The sequence below is a fragment of the Hevea brasiliensis genome, chromosome 9 (assembly GCF_030052815.1).
Source record: "Hevea brasiliensis isolate MT/VB/25A 57/8 chromosome 9, ASM3005281v1, whole genome shotgun sequence".
Classification (NCBI taxonomy): Eukaryota; Viridiplantae; Streptophyta; class Magnoliopsida; order Malpighiales; family Euphorbiaceae; genus Hevea; species Hevea brasiliensis.
In genome coordinates this window covers 4,555,232-4,581,613 of record NC_079501.1, presented here as the reverse complement: position 1 = coordinate 4,581,613, position 26,382 = coordinate 4,555,232, and the positions used below count along the sequence as shown (strand labels likewise).

The 26,382-nt window shown below is 36.2% G+C and overlaps 4 protein-coding genes and 1 non-coding gene across 5 annotated transcripts; 2 read left to right on the top strand and 3 right to left on the bottom strand.

Annotated features, from left to right (window-relative positions):
* The first annotated feature begins 121 nt into the window (after positions 1 to 121).
* LOC110672697 (conserved oligomeric Golgi complex subunit 4) lies at positions 122 to 8,115 on the top strand. Its single transcript, XM_021835548.2, has 4 exons — positions 122 to 1,604; positions 3,693 to 3,702; positions 4,649 to 6,243; positions 7,315 to 8,115. The coding sequence occupies exons 1-4, from the start codon at positions 171 to 173 to the stop codon at positions 7,942 to 7,944; spliced, it is 3,669 nt and encodes a 1,222-aa protein (XP_021691240.2). The 5' UTR covers positions 122 to 170; the 3' UTR covers positions 7,945 to 8,115.
* On the bottom strand, positions 2,640 to 4,703 carry LOC110672689 (28 kDa ribonucleoprotein, chloroplastic). Its single transcript, XM_021835538.2, has 4 exons — positions 3,985 to 4,703; positions 3,558 to 3,659; positions 3,162 to 3,467; positions 2,640 to 3,073 (listed from the first exon to the last, which is right to left on the bottom strand). The coding sequence occupies exons 1-4, from the start codon at positions 4,390 to 4,392 to the stop codon at positions 3,020 to 3,022; spliced, it is 870 nt and encodes a 289-aa protein (XP_021691230.2). The 5' UTR covers positions 4,393 to 4,703; the 3' UTR covers positions 2,640 to 3,019.
* An 831-nt stretch (positions 8,116 to 8,946) lies between the features above and the next one.
* LOC110672704 (pyruvate dehydrogenase E1 component subunit alpha-3, chloroplastic) lies at positions 8,947 to 12,592 on the bottom strand. The gene is made up of 3 exons (XM_021835560.2): positions 12,001 to 12,592; positions 10,718 to 11,498; positions 8,947 to 9,453 (listed from the first exon to the last, which is right to left on the bottom strand). Exons 1-3 carry the CDS (start codon positions 12,238 to 12,240, stop codon positions 9,176 to 9,178), a joined length of 1,299 nt encoding a protein of 432 aa, XP_021691252.2. The 5' UTR covers positions 12,241 to 12,592; the 3' UTR covers positions 8,947 to 9,175.
* A 197-nt stretch (positions 12,593 to 12,789) lies between these two features.
* TRNAC-GCA (transfer RNA cysteine (anticodon GCA)) lies at positions 12,790 to 12,861 on the top strand. Its single transcript has one exon. It is a non-coding gene; the product is annotated as a tRNA-Cys (tRNA).
* Positions 12,862 to 14,459: 1,598 nt separating this feature from the next.
* Positions 14,460 to 25,290, bottom strand: LOC110672712 (uncharacterized). The gene is made up of 19 exons (XM_021835571.2): positions 23,629 to 25,290; positions 22,860 to 23,171; positions 22,490 to 22,729; positions 22,251 to 22,371; positions 22,026 to 22,183; positions 21,246 to 21,876; positions 20,809 to 20,873; positions 20,573 to 20,674; positions 20,341 to 20,483; positions 19,636 to 19,691; positions 17,921 to 18,588; positions 17,624 to 17,814; positions 17,203 to 17,509; positions 16,449 to 16,736; positions 16,232 to 16,341; positions 15,762 to 16,089; positions 15,168 to 15,566; positions 14,836 to 15,076; positions 14,460 to 14,750 (listed from the first exon to the last, which is right to left on the bottom strand). Exons 1-19 carry the CDS (start codon positions 25,165 to 25,167, stop codon positions 14,725 to 14,727), a joined length of 5,925 nt encoding a protein of 1,974 aa, XP_021691263.2. The 5' UTR covers positions 25,168 to 25,290; the 3' UTR covers positions 14,460 to 14,724.
* Positions 25,291 to 26,382: the final 1,092 nt, after the last annotated feature.

Sequence of the window (26,382 nt, the reverse complement as noted above, 5' to 3'; positions counted from 1 at the left end):
ATAAATTATTATTATTATTATTATTAATTTAAGTATTTTAAATATTAAAAAATATAAAAAAATATTTTCAGTGAAATAAACAAACCTAAATAAGATGAGATTCGTGTTGCCCTTACGATACTTCGGAGCAGGTAGCCCGTTGGCTGTTACCGTCGCCTGTAGAGGCAAGAATGCATCAGTCATTTCTCCGTTCCTCCAAAACTGCAATAACTGTCACTCGCTTCGCTATCTGGCAAGAAGCACGATCACTCTTCTTCCACTCTTTTTCAGCCCATCACCGCCAGCAACAGCAGCAAGAACAAAAAGGTGAAAAACAAAAGCAACAGAAACTAAAACAAGAATCTTCTAATTCCATTGACATCTCCAAATCCCCAATTGGGTCGCCATCTCGAGTCCAGAAACTCATAGCTTCCCAATCAGATCCTCTCCTCGCCAAAGAAATCTTCGATTTCGCTTCTCGCCAACCTAATTTTCAACATTCTTACTCTTCGTATCTCGTCCTTATTCTCAAACTTGGCCGTTCCAAATACTTCTCTCTCATAGATGACCTTCTAGTTGACTTAAAATCCAAACATTATCCAGTTACTTCAACTCTTTTCTCTTACATAATCAAAATCTATGGCGAGGCCAACCTGCCAGATAAGGTTCTCAAAACTTTCTATAAAATGCTTGAATTTAACTTCAAGCCTTTGCCCAAACATCTCAATCGCATTCTTGAATTTCTTGTTTCTCACCGGAACTATATAAAAACTGCTTTGGATCTTTTCAATAATGCTCATAGATATGGTGTTTCGCCCAACACTAAATCATATAACATTTTGATGCGAGCTTTTTGTTTAAGTGGGGAACTTCGTATTGCGTACAAGATGTTCAATCAAATGTTCAAAAGAGATGTTTTGCCGGATGTTGAATCTTACCGAATTTTGATGCAGGGATTGTGTAGGAAAAGTCAGGTTAATGGAGCTGTTGATTTGTTGGAGGACATGTTGAATAAAGGGTTTGTGCCGGATACTTTGAGTTATACTACTCTGTTGAATAGTTTGTGTAGGAAAAAGAAGCTTAAGGAAGCATATAAGCTTCTCTGTAGAATGAAGGTTAAGGGGTGCAACCCGGATATCGTTCATTATAATACGGTTATATCGGGGTTTTGCAGAGATGGGCGTGCAATGGATGCTTGTAAGGTTCTTGAAGATATGGAGTCTAATGGATGCTTGCCGAATTTAGTGTCTTATAGGACTTTGGTCGGTGGATTATGTGATCAAGGGATGTTTGTTGAGGCAAAGCGTTATTTGGAGGAAATGATATCAAAGGGGTTTTCCCCACATTTTTCAGTTTCTCATGCGTTGTTGAAGGGGCTCAGCGAAGTTGGTAAGATTGAAGAAGCATGTAGAGTGTTGGAGGAATTGCTAAAGCATGGAGAGGCTCCTCATACAGATACTTGGATGATTATATTACCTAGGATATGTGAAGTGGATGACTTGGGGAGGGTGGGAGAAATTTTGGATAAGGTCATGATGGTAGAAATAAAGGGCGACACACGAATAGTAGAAGCGGGTGTTCGCTTGGAAGAGTACTTGATCAAGAAGATACAAACAAAATGGCGAGTTTGAATGCTTTTTGGCATATTGACGGTTTATTTCAACTCTAAGCAGAGATTTTGCAAATTTTTAATTCCAGATTGACCATGATTCATATTCATTTTCTTCCATCTACATATTATGGTTTTCAGTGTATTGAATAATGTTGTACCAATGAGTTTTCTTTAGAAGAATGAAAATATTGTTGGCTCTGCATGATGAAAATATTTCTCAACCAACTGCATTCTGATTAATAGACAGATTGCCGAATGGGGTACTTCTGTGACTACCTGGGCTCAAATCGTGTTACCTAAAAAGCGTTGCAAAACACTAGGCGGTGATACCGTTAGGCATTAGTGTTCTAAAGGACATTGGGAACCGATTTAAGTTAATGAAGTTGATAAGAATGGCTATTTTGGCAACAGAAATTCTTAGCATTGTTACGCGGGATTGTATCGGACAATGACCAAGACCAGACCAGAGGAATCAGCTAGGGTTGCTTTATCCTTCGCAATCTTCCACTCCTTTTATTAGGATAGTTATATTTGCTCAACAACGCAGACATAAAATAGGTGATGCTCAATTCTATTTTATGATAGCGCAATTGCAATTTTCAAGCTGAGATTCAACAAGAAGCTATTTATTCAGCAAGCAGACGATAATCAAGAAATGTCAAAGCCCTTGTACTGAATGGGTGCTAAATTTGCACCAAGAACATATCTGAGAGTTTCCTTTCACAGTTATTAGACTCAAGGTAAAATGGAGCACTGCTATGTTTTCCTCATAGAAAATCAGCAATATTAATCAATTAACTAATCTTTCTAGAAAATTTTCAGGGAAGATGCAAAACTTTATGCAGCATTAATATATCATTTTACTATTGATTAATTCACTAAGAAAAAACAAAAATAGGGGGCAAAACTTCTGCCAGCTCCTTCAAACATGCTAACAAAGTATGTATCTAGTTACCATGTTGCCCTTTGTTGATGCATCATATCTTTCATTCTCTCTCCATTTCATAATTCATTGCTTACAAATTGTCATGAGCAGAACAAAAAATCATGGACTTTGAACACAATACTAAATTAGAAATAAGCTATCACAACAGGATATAAAACAACATGCAAATGTGCAATAACCTATCATGCTAGACACAAGCACTGAAAACTTGAAACTCAAATGAGATCAACCACAACCAGTAAGAGTTTCTCAAAGATATTTTTAATGTAAATTGTCTTGTGCAAAACTTTGAAGGGTAACTGACCTTCACTGCAAGATATACACAACTTTGAATTTGTGGAAATGAAGAAGAGACGACCAATCTTCTGCCCAAGAATTTGGAGTGAGGATCCAGCTATCACACTTCTAGTTTAAAAAAAAAAAAAAAAAATTGCAAAATTGCTCCATTAAAGATATAAAGCAAACAAAATTTCCGGCGAGGCTCAATCATCTCTCTCAACACCTTTTCTAACCACTAATATCCGACCACGAAAATCCTGCAAGAGAGACTCAAATGAATTGCATGCTCAAAAAGGGGGAAAAGTAGAGAAACGAAGTTCAAATGAGATGATTAATGGACTCAACTCTTCCATTCAAAGAAAGTGCAGCATCACGCTCTGCAGCAGACGAAAATGACAAAAAGGCATAGGCACGGTTCTTTCCAGCTTTACGATCATACAACACTCTTGCACTAACTACAATCCCAAACTGGCTAAATTGATTCCTCAACTCTTCAGGTGTTACATTCCAGGCAATATTGCCAATGTATAGCTTATATGGACTTTCATAAAAGAGATTTTTTATTGGTGCTGAATTCAATGCCTCAGGGTTTCTCTTACTAGAACTCATATCAACTGAAAATTTAACCCGCATTTCTCGGCCACCAACATCCTACAAAGTACAAACTTTCAATAAACTTCAGGGAAAAATGCTATAACAAGAAACAAAAATCATAAAAGGATAGCTAGTCTGACACTCAACAGATCCATCAAGTGCAGCAATTGCATTTTTTGCAGAATTTATAGAACCCATTGTGATGTAACCACACCCTCGACTGAGACCAGTTTCAGGGTTCCGGGAGACCTGCAATAAAGCCACCAAGCAATGGATATTCAGAAGAATCCCAGTTGTCCAACGCATGAAATTTGTTGCCAACATCTAATATTCAGGTAAAACCCAACTAGGTTCCCAATCATAAATTGCAATTTAACCTTATAAACCACAAAATCTCTCTCTCTCTCTCTCTCTCTCTCTCTCTCTCTCTCTCTCTTTTAACTTCACATCTCACTTAAACTTGTCATTAGTTCTTGTGAGATACAATGCAAATCGATTTATTCTTCCCACTTCAAATTTAATCCAAAAAACCAAGTAAATTGGAGAAAAGAGAGGATATAAGTATACACTGTACCTCAACAGAAATAACAGTTCCAAAGGGCTTGAACATCTCTACAAGCTCTGAAATGTCACAGCTCCTCGGAAGATTACACACGTAAAGTTCACATGGTCTTGGCTGCCTATTCAATTCAGTGCCCAAAAGGTCGTCGTCGCTCTCTTTCTTGTCAATATCTTCCGCAACCACTGATTCCTCGTCAACAACTGCTAATAAAGAGAAAACGCTCCTAACTTTTTTTGGTGGCCAGTGAGGAACAGCAGCAGAAGAAGAAGAAGAACAAAGAAGAAATTCACGAGAGTAGGACTGGAGCAAGCAGGAAAATTTTGGGCATTGAAATTTGACTGAGGTATGGAACGACAACGAAGCCAACGATGCCGTTCTGATAGATGAAGGAAGGGAGGGTACTAAGCGAGTGGCAGCCATTGAAAAAGAGAGAAGGATCTAGTTCTCCATTGGAAGCGGATAATGTTTTTAGTTTTTCTCCATGGGTCAGTTAGCGGCACTAATTTTTTTGGAAATCGGGTCGAACATGTTAAACGGGCCGGACGGGTATAAAATAAAAGCAGGTGAGAATCCATCGGCCCAATCTTCTTCATCATCTTCTTCACAGGTCTAGGTCTCTACTGAGGCGCATGCAGAAACAGAAAACTGAAAATGCCATCAACTCCCAACGATTCAGTCCATAAATTTAACGAAGAAGATGAATCCACAGTATCTTCACCCACTTTTTCCTCTTCTATAAAGTTTGGCATGCCGGAGGCTTTGGATCACGTGCGCAATCTAACCGATGTCGGTGCCATGACGCGGCTTCTCCATGAGTGCATCGCTTACCAGCGGGCTCTCGATCTCGACCTTGACAACCTCCTCGCCCAACGCACAGATCTCGACAAGTACCTCCTCCACCTCCAGAAATCCGCGGAGGTGTTAAACATCGTCAAGGCGGATTCCGACCACATGCTTTCCAATGTCCGCTCCACATGTGACCTCGCCGACCATGTCAGCGCCAAGGTTCGGGAGCTTGACCTTGCCCAATCGCGGGTTAATACTACGCTTCTACGCATTGATGCGATTGTGGAAAGAGGGAATTGCATCGAGGGGGTGAAAAACGCTCTCGAAGCAGAGGATTACGAGGCGGCCTCGAAGTGTGTGCAGACATTTCTGCAGATTGATGCGAAATATAAGGATTCCGGATCGGACCAGAGAGATCAGTTGCTAGCGTCGAAGAAGCAGCTGGAAGGAATAGTGAGGAAGCGGCTTTCAGCTGCAGTGGATCAGCGGGACCATCCAACAATTCTAAGGTTTGTTAGGTTGTATTCGCCTTTAGGACTCGAGGAGGAAGGGTTGCAGGTGTATGTGGGGTACTTGAAAAAAGTGATCTCCATGAGATCCAGGCTTGAATTTGAGAATTTGGTGGAGTTGATGGAGCAGAGTCATAATCAGAATCAGGTTAATTTTGTTGGGTGTTTAACAAATTTGTTTAAGGACATTGTGTTGGCTATAGAGGAAAATGATGAAATCTTGAGGAGTCTTTGTGGGGAGGATGCAATTGTTTACGCCATTTGTGAATTACAAGAGGAGTGTGATTCGAGGGGTTCTTTGATTTTGAAGAAATATATGGAGTATAGGAAATTGGCTAAATTATCATCTGAGATTAATGCCCAAAACAAGAATTTGCTTGCCGTTGGAGCTCCTGAAGGGCCTGACCCGAGAGAGGTTGAGTTGTATTTAGAAGAAATACTGTCACTGATGCAATTAGGTGAGGATTACACAGAATTTATGGTTTCAAAAATCAAAGGGTTGAGTTCTGTTGATCCTGAATTAGTGCCACGAGCCACCAAGTCGTTTAGGAGTGGGACTTTTAGCAAAGTAATTCAAGATATTACTGGGTTTTATGTGATTTTGGAGGGATTCTTCATGATTGAAAATGTAAGAAAGGCAATTATGATAGATGAGCATGTGCCTGATAGCCTTACCACTTCTATGGTAGACGATGTGTTTTATGTTTTGCAGAGTTGCTTGAGAAGGGCAATATCTACTTCAAATATTAGCTCTGTCGTTGCAGTCTTGAGTGGTGCAAGTAGTTTGTTGAGTAATGAATACCATGAAGCTTTGCAACAGAAAATGAGAGAACCAAACCTTGGTGCAAAGCTGTTTTTGGGTGGTGTTGGTGTGCAAAAAACTGGGACAGAGATTGCAACTGCATTGAATAACATGGATGTGAGTAGCGAGTATGTAGTAAAGCTAAAACATGAGATTGAAGAGCAATGCGCTGAGGTGAGTGATAATTCTTAATTTAGTGATACTAATATTTTTACTTGTGGCATGAGAAGGTAGATTAAGTTTGTTATGTGGTAATGTTATATGCAATCATATAAAAGCATGACCGTTTGCGTATTCATATGCATTTCTGATTATCCCATGGAGTGGTTAATGTAATTTTATTTATGCTCTTTAAGAACAGCTACATAGTAGAATATCTCAACCCTTGTAGCTGCTGAATCTATAATATTAATGACTTGCTAAACGAATGCTTGAGTCATGGGCTTATGGTTCTTTTTATAAGCTTTTGATGGAAAATGATATCTTCAGTTTCCTGAAAAAACTCAGTAGATTCGTTGGTAGTGCTGCAAGCTGGGAAAGTAATCTGAATTTAGGTAGATTGAGCTAGCCATCTCCTTATTAATTTAGGTTGGTATTCAACTAAAACTTCATGTCTAAAGTTGAGCTTGCATGAGTTTTCTGTTCTTTGCCCTCTTTTGTTTAAAGGGCATTACTCAGTTATAGGTCTTCCCAAGCTGTATTATTGGAGGGTTGAGCTGGATATGGTATAAAAATAGATTGTTTCACCCAGTAGTTTTCTTAGATATATCAGAATCTGCTAATCTGATGGAATGCTAGAATGTCTTGAAGGCGGGCACAATACTGATGTGCTGTATGGATGTCCTCAAAAGTGACATTGATGATCGTCGGTGGTTCACCATCAGGGTGAAATATGATACATCTTTTATGGGCTACAATCGATAAATTGAGCTTGTGTCTTTAACATCGCTTGTTGATCCAAACAGAGAGCCAGAGGTCCTGTTAAAGGCTGTAGTGAATTTTTCAGGGTAACTTGCTAATTTGCTAGCCTGCCAATTGCCTTGAGAATCTTGGTTGGGATTTTTAACCATTTATTTGAAAGAGGGGATTTTTAACCATTTATTTGAAATGTCTTTCAAAATGTATTTATTTGTTGATTTTGATTCTTAGAACCTGTTGTACTCATTTGCTTTTTTGGTCTTCTGCTTGTTTGTGAAAATCATTTCAATCCTTAGGTATTTAACAGATTGCAATAATTTTCTGCAGGTGTTCCCTGCACCAGCAGATAGAGAAAAGGTAAAATCTTGCTTGTCAGAGTTGGGTGATATGAGCAATACCTTCAAGCAAGTCCTTAATGCTGGTATGGAACAACTTGTGGTAACTGTGACACCCCGAATCCGTCCAGTGTTGGATAGCGTAGCAACCATTAGCTATGAGTTATCTGAGGCAGAATATGCAGATAATGAGGTGAATGACCCATGGGTACAGAGGCTTCTCCACTCTGTTGAGACAAACGTGTCATGGCTCCAGTCACTAATGACTGCCAACAACTATGATTCATTTATACATTTGGTCATTGACTTCATTTTGAAGAGGCTTGAAGTGATAATGATGCAGAAAAGGTTTAGTCAGCTGGGAGGACTTCAGCTCGACAGAGATATAAGGGCTTTGGTGAGCCATTTCTCTGGCGTGACTCAGAGGACAGTTAGAGACAAGTTTGCTCGTCTCACTCAGATGGCAACCATCCTGAACTTAGAGAAGGTATCTGAAATTCTAGATTTCTGGGGTGAAAACTCGGGGCCTATGACCTGGAGGTTAACCCCTGCTGAGGTTAGGCGAGTGTTGGGTCTCAGGGTTGATTTTAAACCCGAAGCAATTGCTGCTCTCAAGTTGTAAGTCCAAAATTGTCTCAATTGTCGAAACCCATTGGTCCAACTAACAGGCCAAGTGTCTAATCAGGGGCTGTCATCTTCTTATCGTTCCCTTTAATCCTGTGCTCGCATGCTAGGACATTCTTGTCATCTTTTATTGTTTGGTTTTTATACATATTATTTTCTTTACCCCAAATTGAAATATCTTTGGTTCTTTCTCTGATATGTCTTGAGTTTGATCTTTGTACTTTTAAACCTCCAAAGTGTTAAAAAAAAAAAAAGAAAAGAAAAGATGATGCTTAGATTATGAGGCCGACAGGGAATTTTGCATGTATAAACTTTGAAGCAATTTGCGGTATAATATTTAGTAGGGGAATTGGGGGCACATAGCTTTAGTTATTAAACCAAACCAATCTAGGCTGTCCATTAGTATTGTTTTCGTTTTGAAAGGTGAAGTATATGTTCATTTATTTTTAATCAATTCTATTGTACTGTACGGATAGAAATGGACACCACCTTAATGTCCAAAAATTGATTGGCTGTGAGATCATCAAATTTAGTGAATTGCTGAGAAATGTCTACTTTCTATTCAGTTACCTAATCGTAGAAAGATTGTAAAAATTTGAGTTCTTCCTCCATTCCAAAGATTTTTGAAAAATATACTGTTTTTATTTTTATTTTTATTTTTTAAATGCCAGAATACAATTTAATTAACTTTTGTTTAATAATTTCTAAGCATATAATAGTAAAAAAAGCAAACTTTAAATTTAAAGATTTTTTTTTTTAAAATTATACAATTACTAAAGTGATCAACTTTCTAAAAATTCCACTACTACTAAGTATAAAGACACTCCTATATAAAATAAACTTCTCTCCTCATAAATAAAATAAAATAAATTCTTTCAAATCCACTAAAATCTCAAACACTATTTCAAGAAAAAAAAAAACTAAAATCACAAGCTTGTAAAATTGTATTATAAAATATTCTAACATAGAGATTATTTGTTTTTCCCAAGTGGAGTGCAAGGAACGTGAATCATTTGGGGTTTCCATTTCAAACAATAGTCCACTAAACAAAGGATAATTAGAGCAAAACAAATCTAAATTAAAAAGCAACCAAAACAAGAAATCATATGCTTACACAAGACAAAGCATTACATTTAAGTAAGGGAACAAGTGATTGCTAACAATATCTAGTATAATTATAAACGTCATGCAGACCAAGCAGTTAATGAATGTCCCCAACTCTAACAAACCTAGACATGAGCAGTGCCCTGGGTGAATTTGGGGTCCTCGCATCTATACCGCCCATCAGGTCCAATTCCAAAGCCTTTTGGATCTGCAAAGACATTTTCAAGTAGCTGGCTGCGAGGTGGAAGAGGACTCTCATCTGCAAATTCAACAGCATCCTCAACCACTTCATCTATCTTCTTCTCAATGGCCTTCAATTCTGCTTCACTGGCTAGTTCGTTCTCAATGATGTACTTCTTCAAGAATGTGATGGGATCCCTAGCAGCATAGTGAGCCTTCTCAGCTGCCAAGGGGGAAACATTATGAACTTACTGGATAATGACTAAATACAAATTAGAGAACAGAAACATAAGGGCTCCTATAAATTGATCAACCATTTTAATGATACTCTATCAACTAATTTAACATATTAAATGCTAAAATGAAGATTTTTGTGAGGTTATATGGTGTCTCTGGCCACTACATTTGCAAAATATTCAGAGACTAATCACCAGAGTGAGGTTATATATTCTAATGGTAACTTGTGGTCATATTATCATATTTTGTGCAGGATAAAAAGTGTCTTCAGAGTTTTAAAAACATCAGTAAATGAATTCTGATAAAAGGCATCATCATTCTAATGAATTGCCGCCGATATTTCAAGAATTCTGGTGGAGTCTATCCTAAACCCATGATAAATAAATAAGGGAATGTTTTGAGTGCATCCTAAGCACCCAGCACCCAAGAAAAAGGGGGGACCCTACAAAAGGGGAAATAACAGAGAGGGAAAAAGGATGAGCATATGACAAAAAGTTAATGCTTAAACTCCCATCAGGATTCTGGAAATTTAAGTGTACTCTAACCAAATTATAATGTTTTGTAGAAAATATTTTTCTAAAAAATATTTTTCACATTTTCTAGCATTTGGGGCATTTAGGAAATTAGCCAACAAAAAATATTTTCCTACTTGAAGGGAAAACTAAGCTATTTTTAGGGAAAATAAATTCTTCTTTTCAAAAGAAGAAGTCATTTTCTGAATTTTCATAATTTTATTAAAATATAAAAACACTTGTACATGCATGACATAAATACATACCATTAATTTAACATTGCAACCAAATATTTTTATTGAAAATATTTTCTTAAACAACAATTTCTATAGAATACAATTTCTAGGAAAAACATTTTCCATATATAAATTATTTTCTATGAAACAAACAGAACTTTAAATTGTCAAAATTCGACTCAAATAAGACTCGAGAGACCTATCTATTGGAAAAATAAAACCAATTCATGAATTCAACTTTTAAATTATAGAAATGCGTTTTTATCAAATAAACGTCTAATAAAATCAACAAATGAAAGTGAACACAAAATTTTATACAAAATGGTGGAAGTTTCAACAAGGACAGTAAGAGGGACTGCTGTCCAAGCATATCAGCTAAAGTTGTGACGGCAAAAGCTATATCACAAAACAAACAGTTTAGACAAATGAAATTCCAACAAGTTAATCAAGAACAGGAAGAAAAATAGATACTGGATTTAAAAGAACTAATTTCAATGCTCACCAGGGTCACGAAGCTCATCAGGATCAGCTAATGAGTGTCCTCTAAACCTGTAAGTCTCACATTCCACCAATGTTGGTCCTCCTCCCATCCTGGCCCTTCCAATTGCCTCCTTGGCCACCTCCCTTACCTTCAAAACATCCATTCCATCAACATGAACACCTGGCATTCCAAATGCTGGACCCTTCTTCCAAATCTCTGGATCTGAAGTTGCCCTCAGGTGTGACATTCCAATTGCCCACAAGTTATTCTCCACAACAAACACAATGGGCAATTTCCACAATGCCGCCATGTTCAAACACTCGAAGAATTGCCCGTTATTACAAGTTCCATCTCCAAAAAATGCCAATGTCACGTCCTCACTATCTGCCTCCTTCAAAACCTCTCTCTTATACTTAGAGGTAAATGCTGCACCAGTTGCCACTGGAATTCCCTCGCCAATAAATGCAAAACCACCAAGCACATTGTGCTCTTTTGAAAACATGTGCATGCTTCCACCTTGGCCGCGACAACACCCGGTGGTCTTGCCAAAGAGCTCACTCATTACAGCACGAGCAGGGACACCCTTACTCAATGCATGCACGTGATCACGATAAGTGCTGACAACATAATCCTCCTTCTTCAACAACTTGATGAACCCAGTTGAGACAGCCTCTTGACCATTATAGAGATGAACAAAACCAAACATTTTTCCCCTGTAATACATCTGGGCACACATATCCTCAAAGGCTCTCCCTAACACCATATCCTCATATAGTACCAAGCCTTCTTCCTTTGTGATCAACTAAGTACAGAAACATGAGAATAAGTAAGAACAAAGTTCGTCCTCTCTCTTTAACTCATAAAAAAGTACCTTCAATGGTGTTTCTCTAAATTAGATGTCAAGTGGTACATATATATAGATGCTTATCAAAGCTTATTACAGAACTACAGCCACCCAGAAGCATTAGTTAAGAGAAGCCGAGTACAATTACAGCGTTTGCTAAAAGAAGACAACCATTAAAAAATTAAATGTTGAAATTTCGGTCCTTTTAATCACAAAATAAAAGAAATGATAGCATATACATCAAGTGTTTTGCATTAAGCTTAAGGGGGTAGGATCGTCTGCTATCACAGTTTCTCAATGCTAACAATTAACAACCAACATTCCAAACTTTGAAGCTCAAACCAAATAATAATAATAATAATAATAATATTAATAAGGAAACAGCCTTCGAAACAATCAATAATCCAAAAATAGAGCGTAAACTGAAATGGAGCAAGGAAAGATGTGGGTAATTGATTACCAGATTGGAGGTTGATTTAAGCTTCTTTTCCTTAACGGCTTCGGAAACGGCAACTACAGGTGACCGACGTTGGGAATTGTGTATATTCAATTTGGGAAAAGAAGTGAAACAAAGCTTACGAGTAGATCCCAGAAAAGAAGTGGTGCTTTTGAGAGGATCGTAAAGAGGTTGGTTATCGTGAGATCTGGGGGTGGTGGAATTGAGAAGGGTGAACTTGGTGGCAGAGAAAGCAGAAGCCATTGCGCTTTCTCTTAGTAAGAGGAGCTTAGAAAGCAAAGGGAAAGTGAGGGAAACAGGAGGAAAGGAAGGAGAGTATAAGAGAAGAAAGAGGGGCGGAGGAAACGAGGGAAGGGAGCGTAGAAGTAACCGCCTGACTCAAGAGATTGAAAAATGAAACAAAAGAAGGCCACCCAACTCCCAACTGCAAATTTACAGATGGTTCTTTTATTTGCCTTTTTTATTTGGTGTATCACAAAACCACGTCGTTTTTCATGTTTTCAACCTCGCCATTGTCAAAGCATGAATTCACGAATTTAGTGAATAGTGATAGAAAGGAGACGATGCTGAATTGCTGAAACAAATCCCCCCCAAAAAAATGGAATTCCATTTCAATAAAATTGATTTTAATTTTAATTTAAGGGTAAATGTTCAATTTTGAGTGGACGATGTTGATTTCTGTAAATGGATCCAGCCCTTATTGGCACCATGCGCTATTGGATGACACTTCCAACGTGGCGTTAGCGTTTAGAAGGTTTTTTATTTTATTATGACCCATTTAGGAAAAACAAGGGGTCCATAGCTCAGTGGTAGAGCATTTGACTGCAGATCAAGAGGTCACCGGTTCGAACCCGGTTGGGCCCTTAAAATTATTTTTTTTTATTTTCATTTACTAATTTTATTATTTTTTTATTTTTAATTCACTCTACAAATAATTACTAAGAAAATTACACAATTAAGTATCGCTATTTGTTTTATCTAACTCGAAAATACAAAAAATCTCACAAAAAAACACCACTTAGTTTTAGGATATGTTTGATATTTTTTATTTTTAAATTAAAAATTATTTATAGTTTGTTTTTTATGTTTCTTAAAAATTATTTTATGTAAAAACTTTTTTACAAGTGTCTTGTTTTATTAGAAGATAAATAAAAATAAAAGTTATTTAAAAAAGAAAATAAATAAAAATACTCTTTTTTTTACATCTTGAAAAATAAATAGATTTTAAAATTAAAAACAATAATAACAATAATAATATATTAACTTCATTATATATATATATATATATATATATATATATATATATATATATATATATATATATATATATATAAGTACTATTAAGAATAAAAAATAATGAGAAAAAAATTAATCTATAATTTTTACCCCCAAGTTTCTTTTTTTTTTTTTCACCCTTCTCAAACACATTGTTAAGACTTAAGAGATGAATTACTAGTTTTGCTTTCTTAAGTAGTGGTTTTTTATTTTTATTTTCTAAAAAAATACGTGTACCACTTAAGAAAAATTGAAATAATTTTTAAAAAATTTTAAAATTGAAAAAGAAAACTGTAAAATTAATTTTTTTAATTCTTTTAAATTTAATTAAGATGTGAAAAAATAACAAAATTTTGAATTTTAAAATTTTTTCAAATGAAAAATAATAAATTTTCTATAAATCATACTACTATTTTTTATAGTTAAAATTAAATAATTATTCAAAAAAATATTATTTATAATGGTAAAAAAAATAATCATTACAATATAAATAATAATACATATTACAAAATTTTAAAAATAAAAAAATTTTAAATATATTTTATAATATTTAATTTTTCTTAATTTTTTTGTATGAAAATTTTTAACAAATAAGCCTGTAATATCTGCCCAATTTGAAGCATTCCATTTATTTATTTATTCACATTTTTTTTAAATTAAAAAAAAAAAAGAATCTATTTAAACATCAATTTCGAGAAAGCTTCCTTGGTCCTTTTTATAAATTTGACAAAAGACTCCACCGTGACGTACAACGACAATCACTGGCTTGAGCTTAATTGGAATCCTCGGGGTGATGCTTTCTATGGCAATGGAGATCCAATTTTTCTTTTTTTTTTTTGAACTGCCATAATATTGCATTACAAGGCCAGAGAGGCATCAAAAAACAACCTACTCGAGATCTCATTTGGAGTATTACATAACCAGTCACATGGAAAAGAATCTCAAAACTTTAATCTAACTACAGCATGAGTAACAGAATTTGCACTTCTGCTCACTAAAGAAAATTCAATATTCTCAAAAGCAAATAAGAGGAACTGAATAGTCTTAACAATTGCATAGATCATGGAGATCCAATTTATGATAATAATATATATATATATATATATACACACACACACACATATATACACAAGTCATATCATTAATTCCATATTCATTTTTTCACATACGCATATTAAGACTATAAATCAATGCACAATACTCGTCAATAATATATTATAATATCAGTCATGAAGCCTTTATGTCCTTATTCTCTCCTCAAGTTCATTGTAGTTAAGCTGAATCATAGCATAAATGATCAGTGAGTAACATTATTATATATACTTCCATGTAATGAATTAGGGATCAAAAACTCAGCCAGACAAACGTTGTATTTCGAATCAACAAAATTCATCAGCCTGTTGAAATGCAGCTATGGAATCTCTACCAATGTTAGTCTGTACAAAACAGCAGTCACCTTTTATTCATCTTCTCCTTGCCTACAAGAAGCACCATCCATGAGCTAAAATGGGAGACAACGGCCAAAAGCTTAATATCAATCAAGGGATTATTCATGAGCCTCACCAAATATACTTGATTTTAATGGAAACCGAAGAGATGATCCTGTCACTTTCAGCTCCCTGAGTTGCCTCCTTTTGCTTGGTTTTTCAATTTTTGCAGCACCGCTGCTACTCTCTCCTGTCAAAAGCTCAGGTCCTTCCTTCACCTTTTCATGATAAACAGCTGGTGGGGCAAGCCTTAACTGAGGGATGTTCTCTATCTGGACTAATTTCTGGTCTTTTTGAAGATTAGTCAATATATCAAACTGCAGCATCCAAATTCAATTTTGATTAATTACCAATGTCTAACCTTCTACGATGTATGATATACTAACAGTAATAAAGGTACTGACTTACCCGCGATATTTGCTGTGAACTGTCTAATGAATCATCATGCAGGTGTAACAAGCTAGTTCCTTGTGATCGTTTTGATCTTGATGAAACCTTATTTACTGAACCATTCTCAGGAAGGATTGATTTATTTCTAGGTCTCTGAGTATTCTTCTTAGGCATACAAACAGGGCATCCAGACAAGGAACCTTTACTTGAAGAGTCACTTTCCAGAAGTTCACATTGAAGATGAGTTGCATGACCGCAACTGAAAACTTGAATTTGGAAACTAGAGGAACCCTTGGTGAGAAGGCAGTTGCATATACAACATATGAGACTCCGGGGGGCATACCCGTGAGATGCCCCCTTCTTGAGTAAACTCATGGTATAGAATGTATCATCTTCTATCAAGGACTTGGCAGTATCCTAAAGCATCACAGCAAATAATTTGAATTGATAATTACTGATTTGCAACACAATATAAGGAAAAAAAGAAAGAAAGAAAGAAAGAAAGAAATCACTATTGACTGTATGCACAAATAGAGGGTGAAAAGGAATGAATTCCTGCAACACGGATACATAAAGCAAAACCCAATGACTGTTTATGTAAGCAACAAATACCAGAATTCTCCTCTCAAAGCCATATGTTCCAAGCATCCCCAATATGGTAATTTTAAAATCACCAAATTCCTGGCTACCATTGTCAGAGAGCAATTTTGACATGATAGTAGGAAGGCGAACATATCCTATCATTCCTTCAACAATCTCTTTGATGAACTGAGAGAACAATTTCCTTAAGATATGGGCACCTTTGTGGGACCTAGAGATTTTCCACTTGATTATGGGCTCATCATCCTCATGTTCACCCAATGTTTCAGCTGGCATTCCAACTTGACTTTCTCTCAATACCCTTTCATCAGCATGTGAATCCATCAAAGGCTCACAAAAACTGTATTGCCAGTAAAAGATTGTCAGCATTGGACCATCATATTAGATCTCATGTGAGATAAATAGCTATATTCAGATACTGCATAACCTGTTAACATTCACACTATGCTAAAAATAGAATCAATGGCTTGTATTGAACTTACGAATCAAGTAATCTGAACCATAGTGTCTCTGACTCCTCAGGTTGCAAACGAGGGGTGTTTCGCTGACACAAACCAATACAGGAGTTCAATATACTGCGTATTTCATCAACCTGTGAAAATTGAAAATTGCATAAGTTGTCCAAGAACACAATAAGGTATCAACAAGGGAAAGAAGGAGAAAAAAGCTTAAGAATAAACAGAGTTCAAATCTGCAGACCTCTTTCATTTTTAAAACAGTGCTGTAATAATCAATGCCAGCAGAGCCACGTAAAGTTGTAGTTGAAATCACACTTCCCACAGCTGTATCAAGCACAGCAAATTTATCATTGAGGCCAGAAAGTGTCAGAAAAAGAGCACTCCCAACATCACCAACTCTTTCCAACAAAAAAGCAGCTGCATCTGTTATGCCATATTCCTGGCACAAGCGCAAACAGTGTTCTACCCGATAGCTATCAAAAGTCTCTAGGAATTTGAGAACTGAATCACGTTCATACTGACACAATAACTGCAAAAGAAAAATGCAAAATATTAGAATATGATACTTCTAAGGGACGAGAATCATGAGGCAATGTTTCCAGAGTCCATTGTCATTGAGAACCAGTAACAAGTACAGCCATGAGTTACAGAACAGAAATCAACCAGCCACAAATATTTCTCAATTAAAAAAAAAAAAAGGAGAGAGATAGAAAAGAAAAGCACATACATAAGATGAAAATAAGAATAGCTAACCCATGCCCATAAGGAGCAGACAGAATAAGCAAGACCTTAATTGTGAACCCAAAAAAATGTTTGTTGAGCTTAATATTTGCATTGTTGCTTTTTCCCACATTTTTGAGGTGCAGAATGAACAGCAGCATGAAGACTAAATATACAACTTTTTATTTTTTTATTTGTTTGGAGCGCGCGTGTGTGTCTTTGGGAAGGAGGGGCGGCAACTTGATCAATTGCCAATAATAACATATTGTGCTCACCTCCATATAAAGCTCTATCATATCATCAGCTACATGGACAGGGTTATTCCTTATAAACTTTGGAAATTCCGAGATCCTTTCCAAGTAAGCTTCAAGTCCTTTCAACTGATCTTTCACTCTCCTTCCACTAAAAGCATCTAGAACATCATCCTTTTTTAAATGTGAAAAATTGAGGGTTCCAGACAAGTGAACCTCAATAACCGTCTTTAGATATAGAAAAAGGCTTTTCAGATGTGAGTGTAGTTGAGAGAAGATGTGTGAATTGTTGCTATTAAAATGGTCAATGACTAACAAGAAAGTTCCCTCTCTGCAAAAGATCATACGATTGATTAGAGAAGAGATTCACAAAAGGAAAAAAAAAAAAATCTGCTGAATATTCAACAAGTGGAATAAAGACCTAAAAATTAATGAAAAGCATTACCTGCTCAGCACAACCAACTCTGGAATCCGAGACATGACAGCTGATTGAAAATCATCGCGTTCATTGCCACTTAGCTGCCTTAATGTATTGTTGATATATGCGAAGGTATGAACTGGTTCATCCACATCTTTCATATAGCTATCCAATGCAGCAAGATACTGGTTTCTGATAGTGTGAATGAAGCCACAAACCTGAAAACCACATAAAAGCTAATGAAATGAAGAAATCAAAAAGAAAATTTCCGACCAAGAAGCATTCTTTCGGAGAATATCTCATATTTGAACATGGCATAAATACCTGGTGATAGTGTGCTTTCTCACATAGCTGTAACACGTAAGATGAGTTCCAATCAGTCTCAGGCACTACCTCCAGAAGTGCAAGCACCTGTTTCTCTCTCCTTTTTAAAGTTTTGATAACATGAGCAGGAATACTTGCTGACAAATTGCTCTCTGATGTCAAATACTCCAAAATCTGACTCAGCACACTGCTTGAAACATAAGCTTTTCTACATGCAACATGGTATGCAATGAATTCAAATAGGTTCCCTATGTCTCTCTTTGAAGGCCACGCTTCTACTGATCCAGTATCATCACTACTAGCATGTTCAGCTGCTTGGGATGCATCTTTTTCAATGATTTGAACAAGAGCATTTAGAGTATTTTGAACCAATATATTCTGACTTTCAATTGTTGTAATATTTTCCTGCTCATTTTCCATATTTATATTAGCAACATCATGTGAAGTGAATTCAGGTTTTGGATTTTCATCATCCATAAAAGCCAACCTCAGAACATCTAAAGTTGCTTCAGTATCTAATTCTAAGAGATGGTACAGGTTCAGATATGTTCCTCTTGATGACAAGCCCAACACAACTCGTGAATTCAAGGCACTCGAATTCTCTAATAAAAACTGAACAAGTTCTGTCCTAAGAGATGGCAAACGTGTAGGAGGAAGAGCTCCATGCCCTGCAAACATGGCACTCATCAAGTTAAAGATCCAATATTGTATTCTAGGGAGAAAACAATTCATAATTGTTTCAAGTTTGAAGAATAATACTTCACATCCTCAAAGCATTGGAACCATGCTGTTGGGACTGGGGCTTGCATATTATAAACAAAGCATCTAATGATCAAGAAAAATGTTTAGGGACATTCAAGTCATGAATATAACCATGAAGAAGCCAAGTTCTACACGTAATTGGTAAAGCTTGTATGATACTGGAATTTAATTGCCACAACCATTTGACAGTGAAGTTGCCTTTTTCAACAAATACATATGAAATACATTAGCCATCAAAGATGTGCTGTGGGAATCAGGCTCCCACAACATGTCATTCAGGAAGATAGCACAGCAAAATAGTTAGAATAACTATTTAAATTGGATGTCGTATGCATATCATGGGAGAGTGATGCAGGAATAGAAGTTTTTCAAAAGACTAACATAAAACTACTGTTTATTTGTTAATACTGCTGTAGCAGTCTTAAAATCACAGTTATTTGTCTTTTCTTACTCTTTTGTTATTTTGGGCATCTGGGATAACACTTTGTAATGAAGGCTAGGATCTGATTTTATCAGGGTTTTAAGGATATAAATATGGCTATAATAAGTTACCACACTTTTATTACATTTGATCAAGTACTTTCACTTATTATAATTTTCTTTTATTTATTTTTTTAAGCAAAGAAAGTCAAACACAGTACACACAAGGTACCACAGGACTTGGACCATCATTTTCTCCAGCAAAAGCATAACCCCGTTTTAGATCCAATGATAAGCCCTATAAGCATCCTAACTAGTTGTGGGTTAATGGGGCTCCCACAAAGAAGTAGTAGTTTAAATCACATAGATTACTTAATCATATAACATCTCTCGAGAAAGACCAAGATGATAACCACTATCACTACATATTAGTTGAAAATTTATATAGCTATCAATATCACCAGTAGAATTGCAAAAATATTCTCTCATAACAGTCAAATTCGATCAAAGTCTATGATAACCAGAAGCCATACCTGGTGGAAAGGCAAGACCTGAAAAGCAATACTTCAGATAAACAAGCATCCTGTACCTGTTGATAAGAGCAGTAGCAAAAGGTGACGACTCTGATCCATTAACAAACAATATGAAATCAAATGTCAGCCAATCAATTTTAAATTTATTTTTGATAATAAGTTAATGGGATGTTTCTAGTTAGGTTTACAATGTCAACACGTACAAACATGGAACAGCTTTTAAAACAAGCCAAACCATCCCAAAGAACTTTTCAGCATTGCTTAGGCTTCTAAATGTGAAATTGGACTAGACATTTCGATGACCATCCACTCAGCAAAAATTAGTATGGTAGATTTGTAATTAAAAAATAAAATTCTAGTACTGAAAAAAAAAATTGAAATAGTGAGGCACCTAACAACAAGTGTTATGTACTTCATGTTGTGAATATGATGATGAACCTATGATTTTACTTCATCATTGTATTCTCTCAACAAATAAGAATTTTCCACAAATAAATTTCATCAGTAAAACCCTTCACCCAGGCACATGAAATCCTCCACCACATTAAGTTTTTTTTTTCCTCTCCCAACAAAAGAAGAAAGCATAAGTGTCATTAAGAAAATTTATCACATTTAACATGATAAAATCTTCAGAAATAAACATACTACTGAAATGTTTCACATGTAAAATATTAAAATACAGTTACTGATGTCAAAGCCATTTACCCAAGGGCAACAGCACTCTCTCTATCACTACTTCGCGAAACTATTAACAACTCCTCTAAAGGTGCTCTGAAATCATCCAATCCTTTATTGAAAAGATACACCAAGGCACCATATAATCCATGCTCACGGCATAGCCTGACAACCTAAAAGAAATTCGAATGAGCATTCACAATTGTTGATGGAAAAATTATTACAAATACATCAAGAGAACCGGGAAATAAATAATAGAAACCTGATTGAAATCCAAGGAAGAAATGTCCATGTGAAGGACACATTGTTCAACTCGTTGCAACCACCCTTTGCTGCTATAATGCTCTACTAGAGCTTGCATAATCTAACAGGAAGAAGGAAGAAAAGAAAAGAAAAGAAAAGAGAAAATAATTAGTTAGCCACTGGTAATTTTATATAATTTTTTTTTTCAACTCAAACAATCAATAAGGATAAAAATTGAGCCTTAAGCAGCAATACCTCAGGAGGTAGGGATCCAAGCATATCTCTCAATATATATGGCTCCAAAAGCTCCAAAAATGTATCTAAAAATTAGGGGGAAAAAGACACAATAATGATTCAAAGATTAGTTCAATGGCCACCCAAGAGCATAATTATATAGCATCAAAATTATAGAATAACACATCATACACTTATTAGGCAAAATTTAAAAAGAACAAATTGAACATATCAAAAGGTCAGTCCCATGACCTATAATAAGTCTTCCCCTATCAAATGCCAATATGAATTGTATCACTTAAGATGAAACAAAAAGCTATGTCCCTCTGGTAAAGTTATGAATTCAAAATTACGACTCAAAATGTAACATAAAATATTAAGTATGAGCATTTAGTTAAACTTCAATCTCCAAATGTCTACCCAACTAAGCATAGATTCTGCAGGTGCTGTCAGGGTACCTCTATGTTGAACGGCCACAAACTTGGAGAAAATTTCATCAAAAAGAATGTCAGTCCGCTGTACATGGACACAAAATTCTACTGCAACACCACCAACGCGAGTGAATTGTTCTTTTATTTCTGAGCGCACAGAACCGCTTCCACTCTTCTGGTCATCTTGTTCCACTTTTCCAATTTGGTTGCAAAAAGCCACTGAAATATAAGAAAATACTTCATCTACATATGACAATAGCAACTCCACCAGGTAAGGCATTATCATTTCTTGTACAGCATCCACGGCTCTTGGGAGGTCAATAACACCATGAGCTTGGCCATCATAAAGTGTCATTGCCATGTTCAAGGCACCCATCCAGTCGCCTGCTCTCCGCAAAACCTGAATCCGTTCCTTCCAAGGGAGAAGCCTGGAAACAATAAGATGTATGGGACCAATTATATATATAGAAGCTCCTCTTACCGCTACACAGTTGTGATAAGCTTTCTCAGGATTCCCATAGATATTTATAAAATGAGTATGATATGCAACAAGATCATCCCCTCCAGAACCATCAACAGCAAAGCTGGTCTGGTGAATCACAGTACCATCCTTTGCAAACAAATACAACTGTCCTGTCAATGTGAGAACCACCAGCATCTGGTCAAGCATAAAACCCTTATTAGCCTCAATTTGTAGAGAAAATGAACCCAGGCACAAGGATAACACGTAATATAAAGACATACGCTTGAAAAAATTAGAACTAAACAAATTTGTATGATACACAGCAGTTCAAGCTAAAAACATACATGAGCATCCAACCAAGCCACGCCTATTGCCGCACTGTCAAGGGACCATGTTCCAAATACTTTGAGCTCTGATTTAACCAACTTTGCAACTTGAACTTTCCGATCCCATGCAACAGCAAGTAATGAAACTCGTTCTGCCACATCTGCAGTAATATTTTCTGCAACAAATTCATTTTTTTCAGTTAGCTTCATGCTTGAAATTTGGGAAATCCATTCACAACATACCAGATGACGAACTGCGTGATTGTGTAGTACATTTCCATGCAGTATAAGGCATGGAACCCTCCCGAACTCCTTCTGGCTTGGAAAGTTGTGCATAGACTTCCAAAGTGGGAGTGAGCCTAACCTGTCACAAAAACACGGTTTCAATGCATTCTGAAGAATACTAAATAGATGCAAGCATCAATAGATTCATAACACAAAAAGGTACATGGAATTTGCGCAATCATCCGAGGACTTCATACCACCAGAGCAGTTTGATGGGTGACAAATATGACCACACCTTCTTCAGCCATAGAAGAGCCCTCATTGAATAGTTTCCATCCCGCATCTCCCCCAACTACACCTCCCATCATGTTACCAATGCTGCTGGATGAAAGTGAAGCATTTCCCAGTGATGATGGCAAAGCGCCTCCAACAGATTCATCAAAAAGAAGGGGCAAAGCAGATAGTACAGTGCCTGTTCTTTGTCCATCAAGAAGACACTATCACAAACAATGAACAAGAGATCATTAATTTGGCAATCATAACACCACTGCCTAGTGCCTAGAATACATAAAATTAGATCAAGATATTCTAGAAATGGATATGCATTGACCAAGAATAATGTTTTACCTGTGTTTTGATGGTGAACCTGTTAAGCAAGGGAACCACTGAGAAAGCATGTAAAAGAACCAGACCTTTACTATCACCAGTAACTGCTTTAAATTGACGAGTAACTTGAGAATCCTGGCCTAGGAACAATGCATGTACTACTGGCGCCATATGCTCCCCAGTTATCACTTTAGCAGCTGATGCCCTCTGGACATCCCAAACAGTAATGTGACCATCACCATAACCAGCCAAGAGCAGGTCCCCTAGCTGATTGAAGCACATGGAAGTTACTGGGGCATGAGATCTATCTCCTTGGACACCAAGTATTAGCATCTGAATAGGCACATGTTTCAGTCGGTGATATTGACTAACGTTAATGATAAAAAAGAAATCTAAATGCCGAAGATTCGCATTGTCAGATCAATGATTTTCATAATGAACTTTTTGTCAAAGTGAACGTTCACTAATCAAATATTTTGCTTCCTCTAGCAGTGAAGTTTTGTAGTGTGCAAGATGTTATGAAGCAGCCAATAGTTCAGAAACAATCTTGCAGATTTTCTAAAGCCATAACCCATCAAGCAGTCCTAGAATTGCCTTAATTAATAGTGTTTCAATGGGTAAAATAGGTCATTATTCACTGAAATGCATTTCCAAATACACCTTCAACATTTTTTTCTAATATTTGTGTTTCACTAAAAGCAAGAACAAAAACTAAAGACAAAAGAGAGAAATAATAATTGAAAAGAAGCACACCAAAGACACAAACAACAAGCAATACAAGTGAACTGACCTTTGAATCCATGTTGTCAGTACTATAAGAAGAGTATCTACTTGGAGCGACAACAATAACTCCTTTTGCCATTCCCACTGCAATGTAGTTAAGATGAACTGCCAGGACTTGTGGGGAACCATGATCTCGCCGAAATGCTTGAGATGCAATGGTTCGGGTAATGGCATTGCTAGCATCAATATCAAAGTATCCCAAAGTAGTAGATCCTCTCCGAACACCCTCAAGCTTCATTGGCTGAGCAGCTGCACCCTCCTCCCAATGCAAACCGGTAGAAGCCTGCCTCTTCTCAAGTTCTTCTGCCAATTCAAGTGGCTTCATAGTGGACCTGAGTTTCTTTTGTGCTCTTTTAATAATCCTCTCACTCTCCAGTTGCTCAATTCTCTCCTCCACAAGCTCCGAAATTTCACTAATTGAACTGGCATCATCACCGCCACCAGTAGTAATACCGGCCTCATCATCTTTAGAGCTCTGCAGATCTTTCTCCAAATAATCTCCCTCTTCCAGTGGCATCATTGTCGAATTCAACTCACACTTTCCATGGTCATCATCCCTAGAAGAGGACAGAATATCCACTTCGCAAGAATCATTCACATCCACAAACTTAGAATCTTCATCAGAAGAAACAGTTGCTATAGTTTCATCTTTTCTATCATCTGAACCCAAATTTTTGGAGCCGTCGTCCAAATGTAAGTAAACGGTCGAGTTGGATATTGAAGTAGTGGCATCTTGCTCATAGCTAGTTTCCCTTAATTCCTCCATTTTATCGGCAGCTTCTACTTCACCTGCCAAATCTTTACTAGGAAAAACCTCAGTTGTAGTCTCCAAATTCCTATCTCTTGCGGAAATTTCATCTTCCAAAGCAGATTGATAATCACCCGCGTTATCATCTTCGGCAGCCAATTTACCATCAGACCTGTTTCTCTCCGTAGCAGCTACAACTGAGTCCCCAGTGGATGAATTTGAAACAATCTCGTGATCATCACCAACGAGGGAACTCGATTTTCCAGTGTCCATAACCTTCCGGAGACTGACCGCCCTTCTCGACTTGATCGCGGCAGCATGCGGGGTCGGCACCGACCGAGACGCTGCCGCTGCTGCAGCAAGCGCAGCCCCTGGCTTCGCGTTTGATCTCACCCCACCGAACAAAGACGGCAAGGGTCTCGATGAAGAAGAAGCCCTCCATACCGAATCAGCCGATAACCCACCAGACTTAACCCGAGTAAAAGAATTGGGTCGTGTCTGGTCAGAATTATCACCCAAAAGCTGAGACTGGGTGCGCTTTAGGGATCCTGTGGAGTCATCTGAGACTGCGTCGTTCAGGGAAAGGGGAAGATCAGAGAGGCGAGATTGGTTGATTTTTAAGGATGATGGGGAAGAAGGAGGGGAGGTAGACGTGGAAGAATCGGAGTCGTCGAGAATTTCATCGAGGGTGCGGTGAGGGACGGCGGTGGAGTCGTCGTCGGAGTCGGAGTGCAAGTTGAGGAAAGAGTCGAGGTCGAGTTCCATGGGGAGTTTGCTGGTGGTGAGTTTCATAGTCATATTGTCATAAGTAGAGTAGGACTATTCCATCATCATCTTCTCCTTTCTGTCTGATGATCGAAGCAACAGCAGTTTCTGTTCTTTGCAAGGGAAGCGAGTTGAGCAATTGGCTCTAGGGTCCCTTGTCCCCTTCTTAAGGGTTTTGTTTCGGTACGGTGTTGTGCACCTAAACCCATTCTTATCAATAGTCTCCGCAACCATCATCTCGAAAAGAGGGGGAAAAAAAAAATCAGTGACAATCGTAAAATAACGTTATTTTTTTTTTCACGTAACAACAAATTGTTTTTAAGTTAATTTTGAACAAAATTGGTTTTTGTCTAAATTTATTTTCGAACCTAAATGCATATACCTTTAATTTAATTAATTTATTATTTATTTTTTGAATTAATTTTAATTATAATTTAAACTCTAACCCTAATAAATTTAAAGAGAATTTTAATATCAACCATATAAATCTAATTATTTTTTTTATACACTCATTCGCTTTTTCGCACTTATAGATGACTCAACACTTATGTGGCATTCACATATGATATCTGGTTGGGCTTAATAGCAAAATGTTATTATTTAATTTCTTATCTCCATACTTTTGATTTTTTAAAATTAATTCTTAAAATTTATTTTTTTTAATTTAAAAAATTTTTATTAATCAAAAAATAAAAGTTTAATATGATTTTATGAAAATTTTGTTAATTTTTTATAAAATAATTTCTTCTAAATAAAAAAATTAATATAATATATAAATATATGAAAAAAGAGAACATTAATTTTGATCAAATTACCTCTTATTATTTATAATATTTAAATTTATATTTTTTAATATTTAACTTAATTTTAGAATTTATATAAATTTAAATTTTTATAACTTAAAATTTATATAAATCTAAAATTGTTAATCCTCCTTATATTTAAAGTATACTTAATTAAATTTTTATTATAATATAATTTAAGATAAAATTTTATAAAAATATCTTTATAATTTATATTATTTACAAAAAGTGAATAACTTTTTTAATAAATTTAAATAAATTTTTATCTCTATTTTATAATTATTTATATAAAATTATTTCAATGTAATTATATTTAAATTTACATAAAAAATCAAAAAATAAATAAATTAATTTTTGTCAACTAAACATATTAATTCTTTCATTAATATTTTTAAAATTTTTATTTGACTAATTACTTAAAAGATCATTAAAAAAATATTTCGTA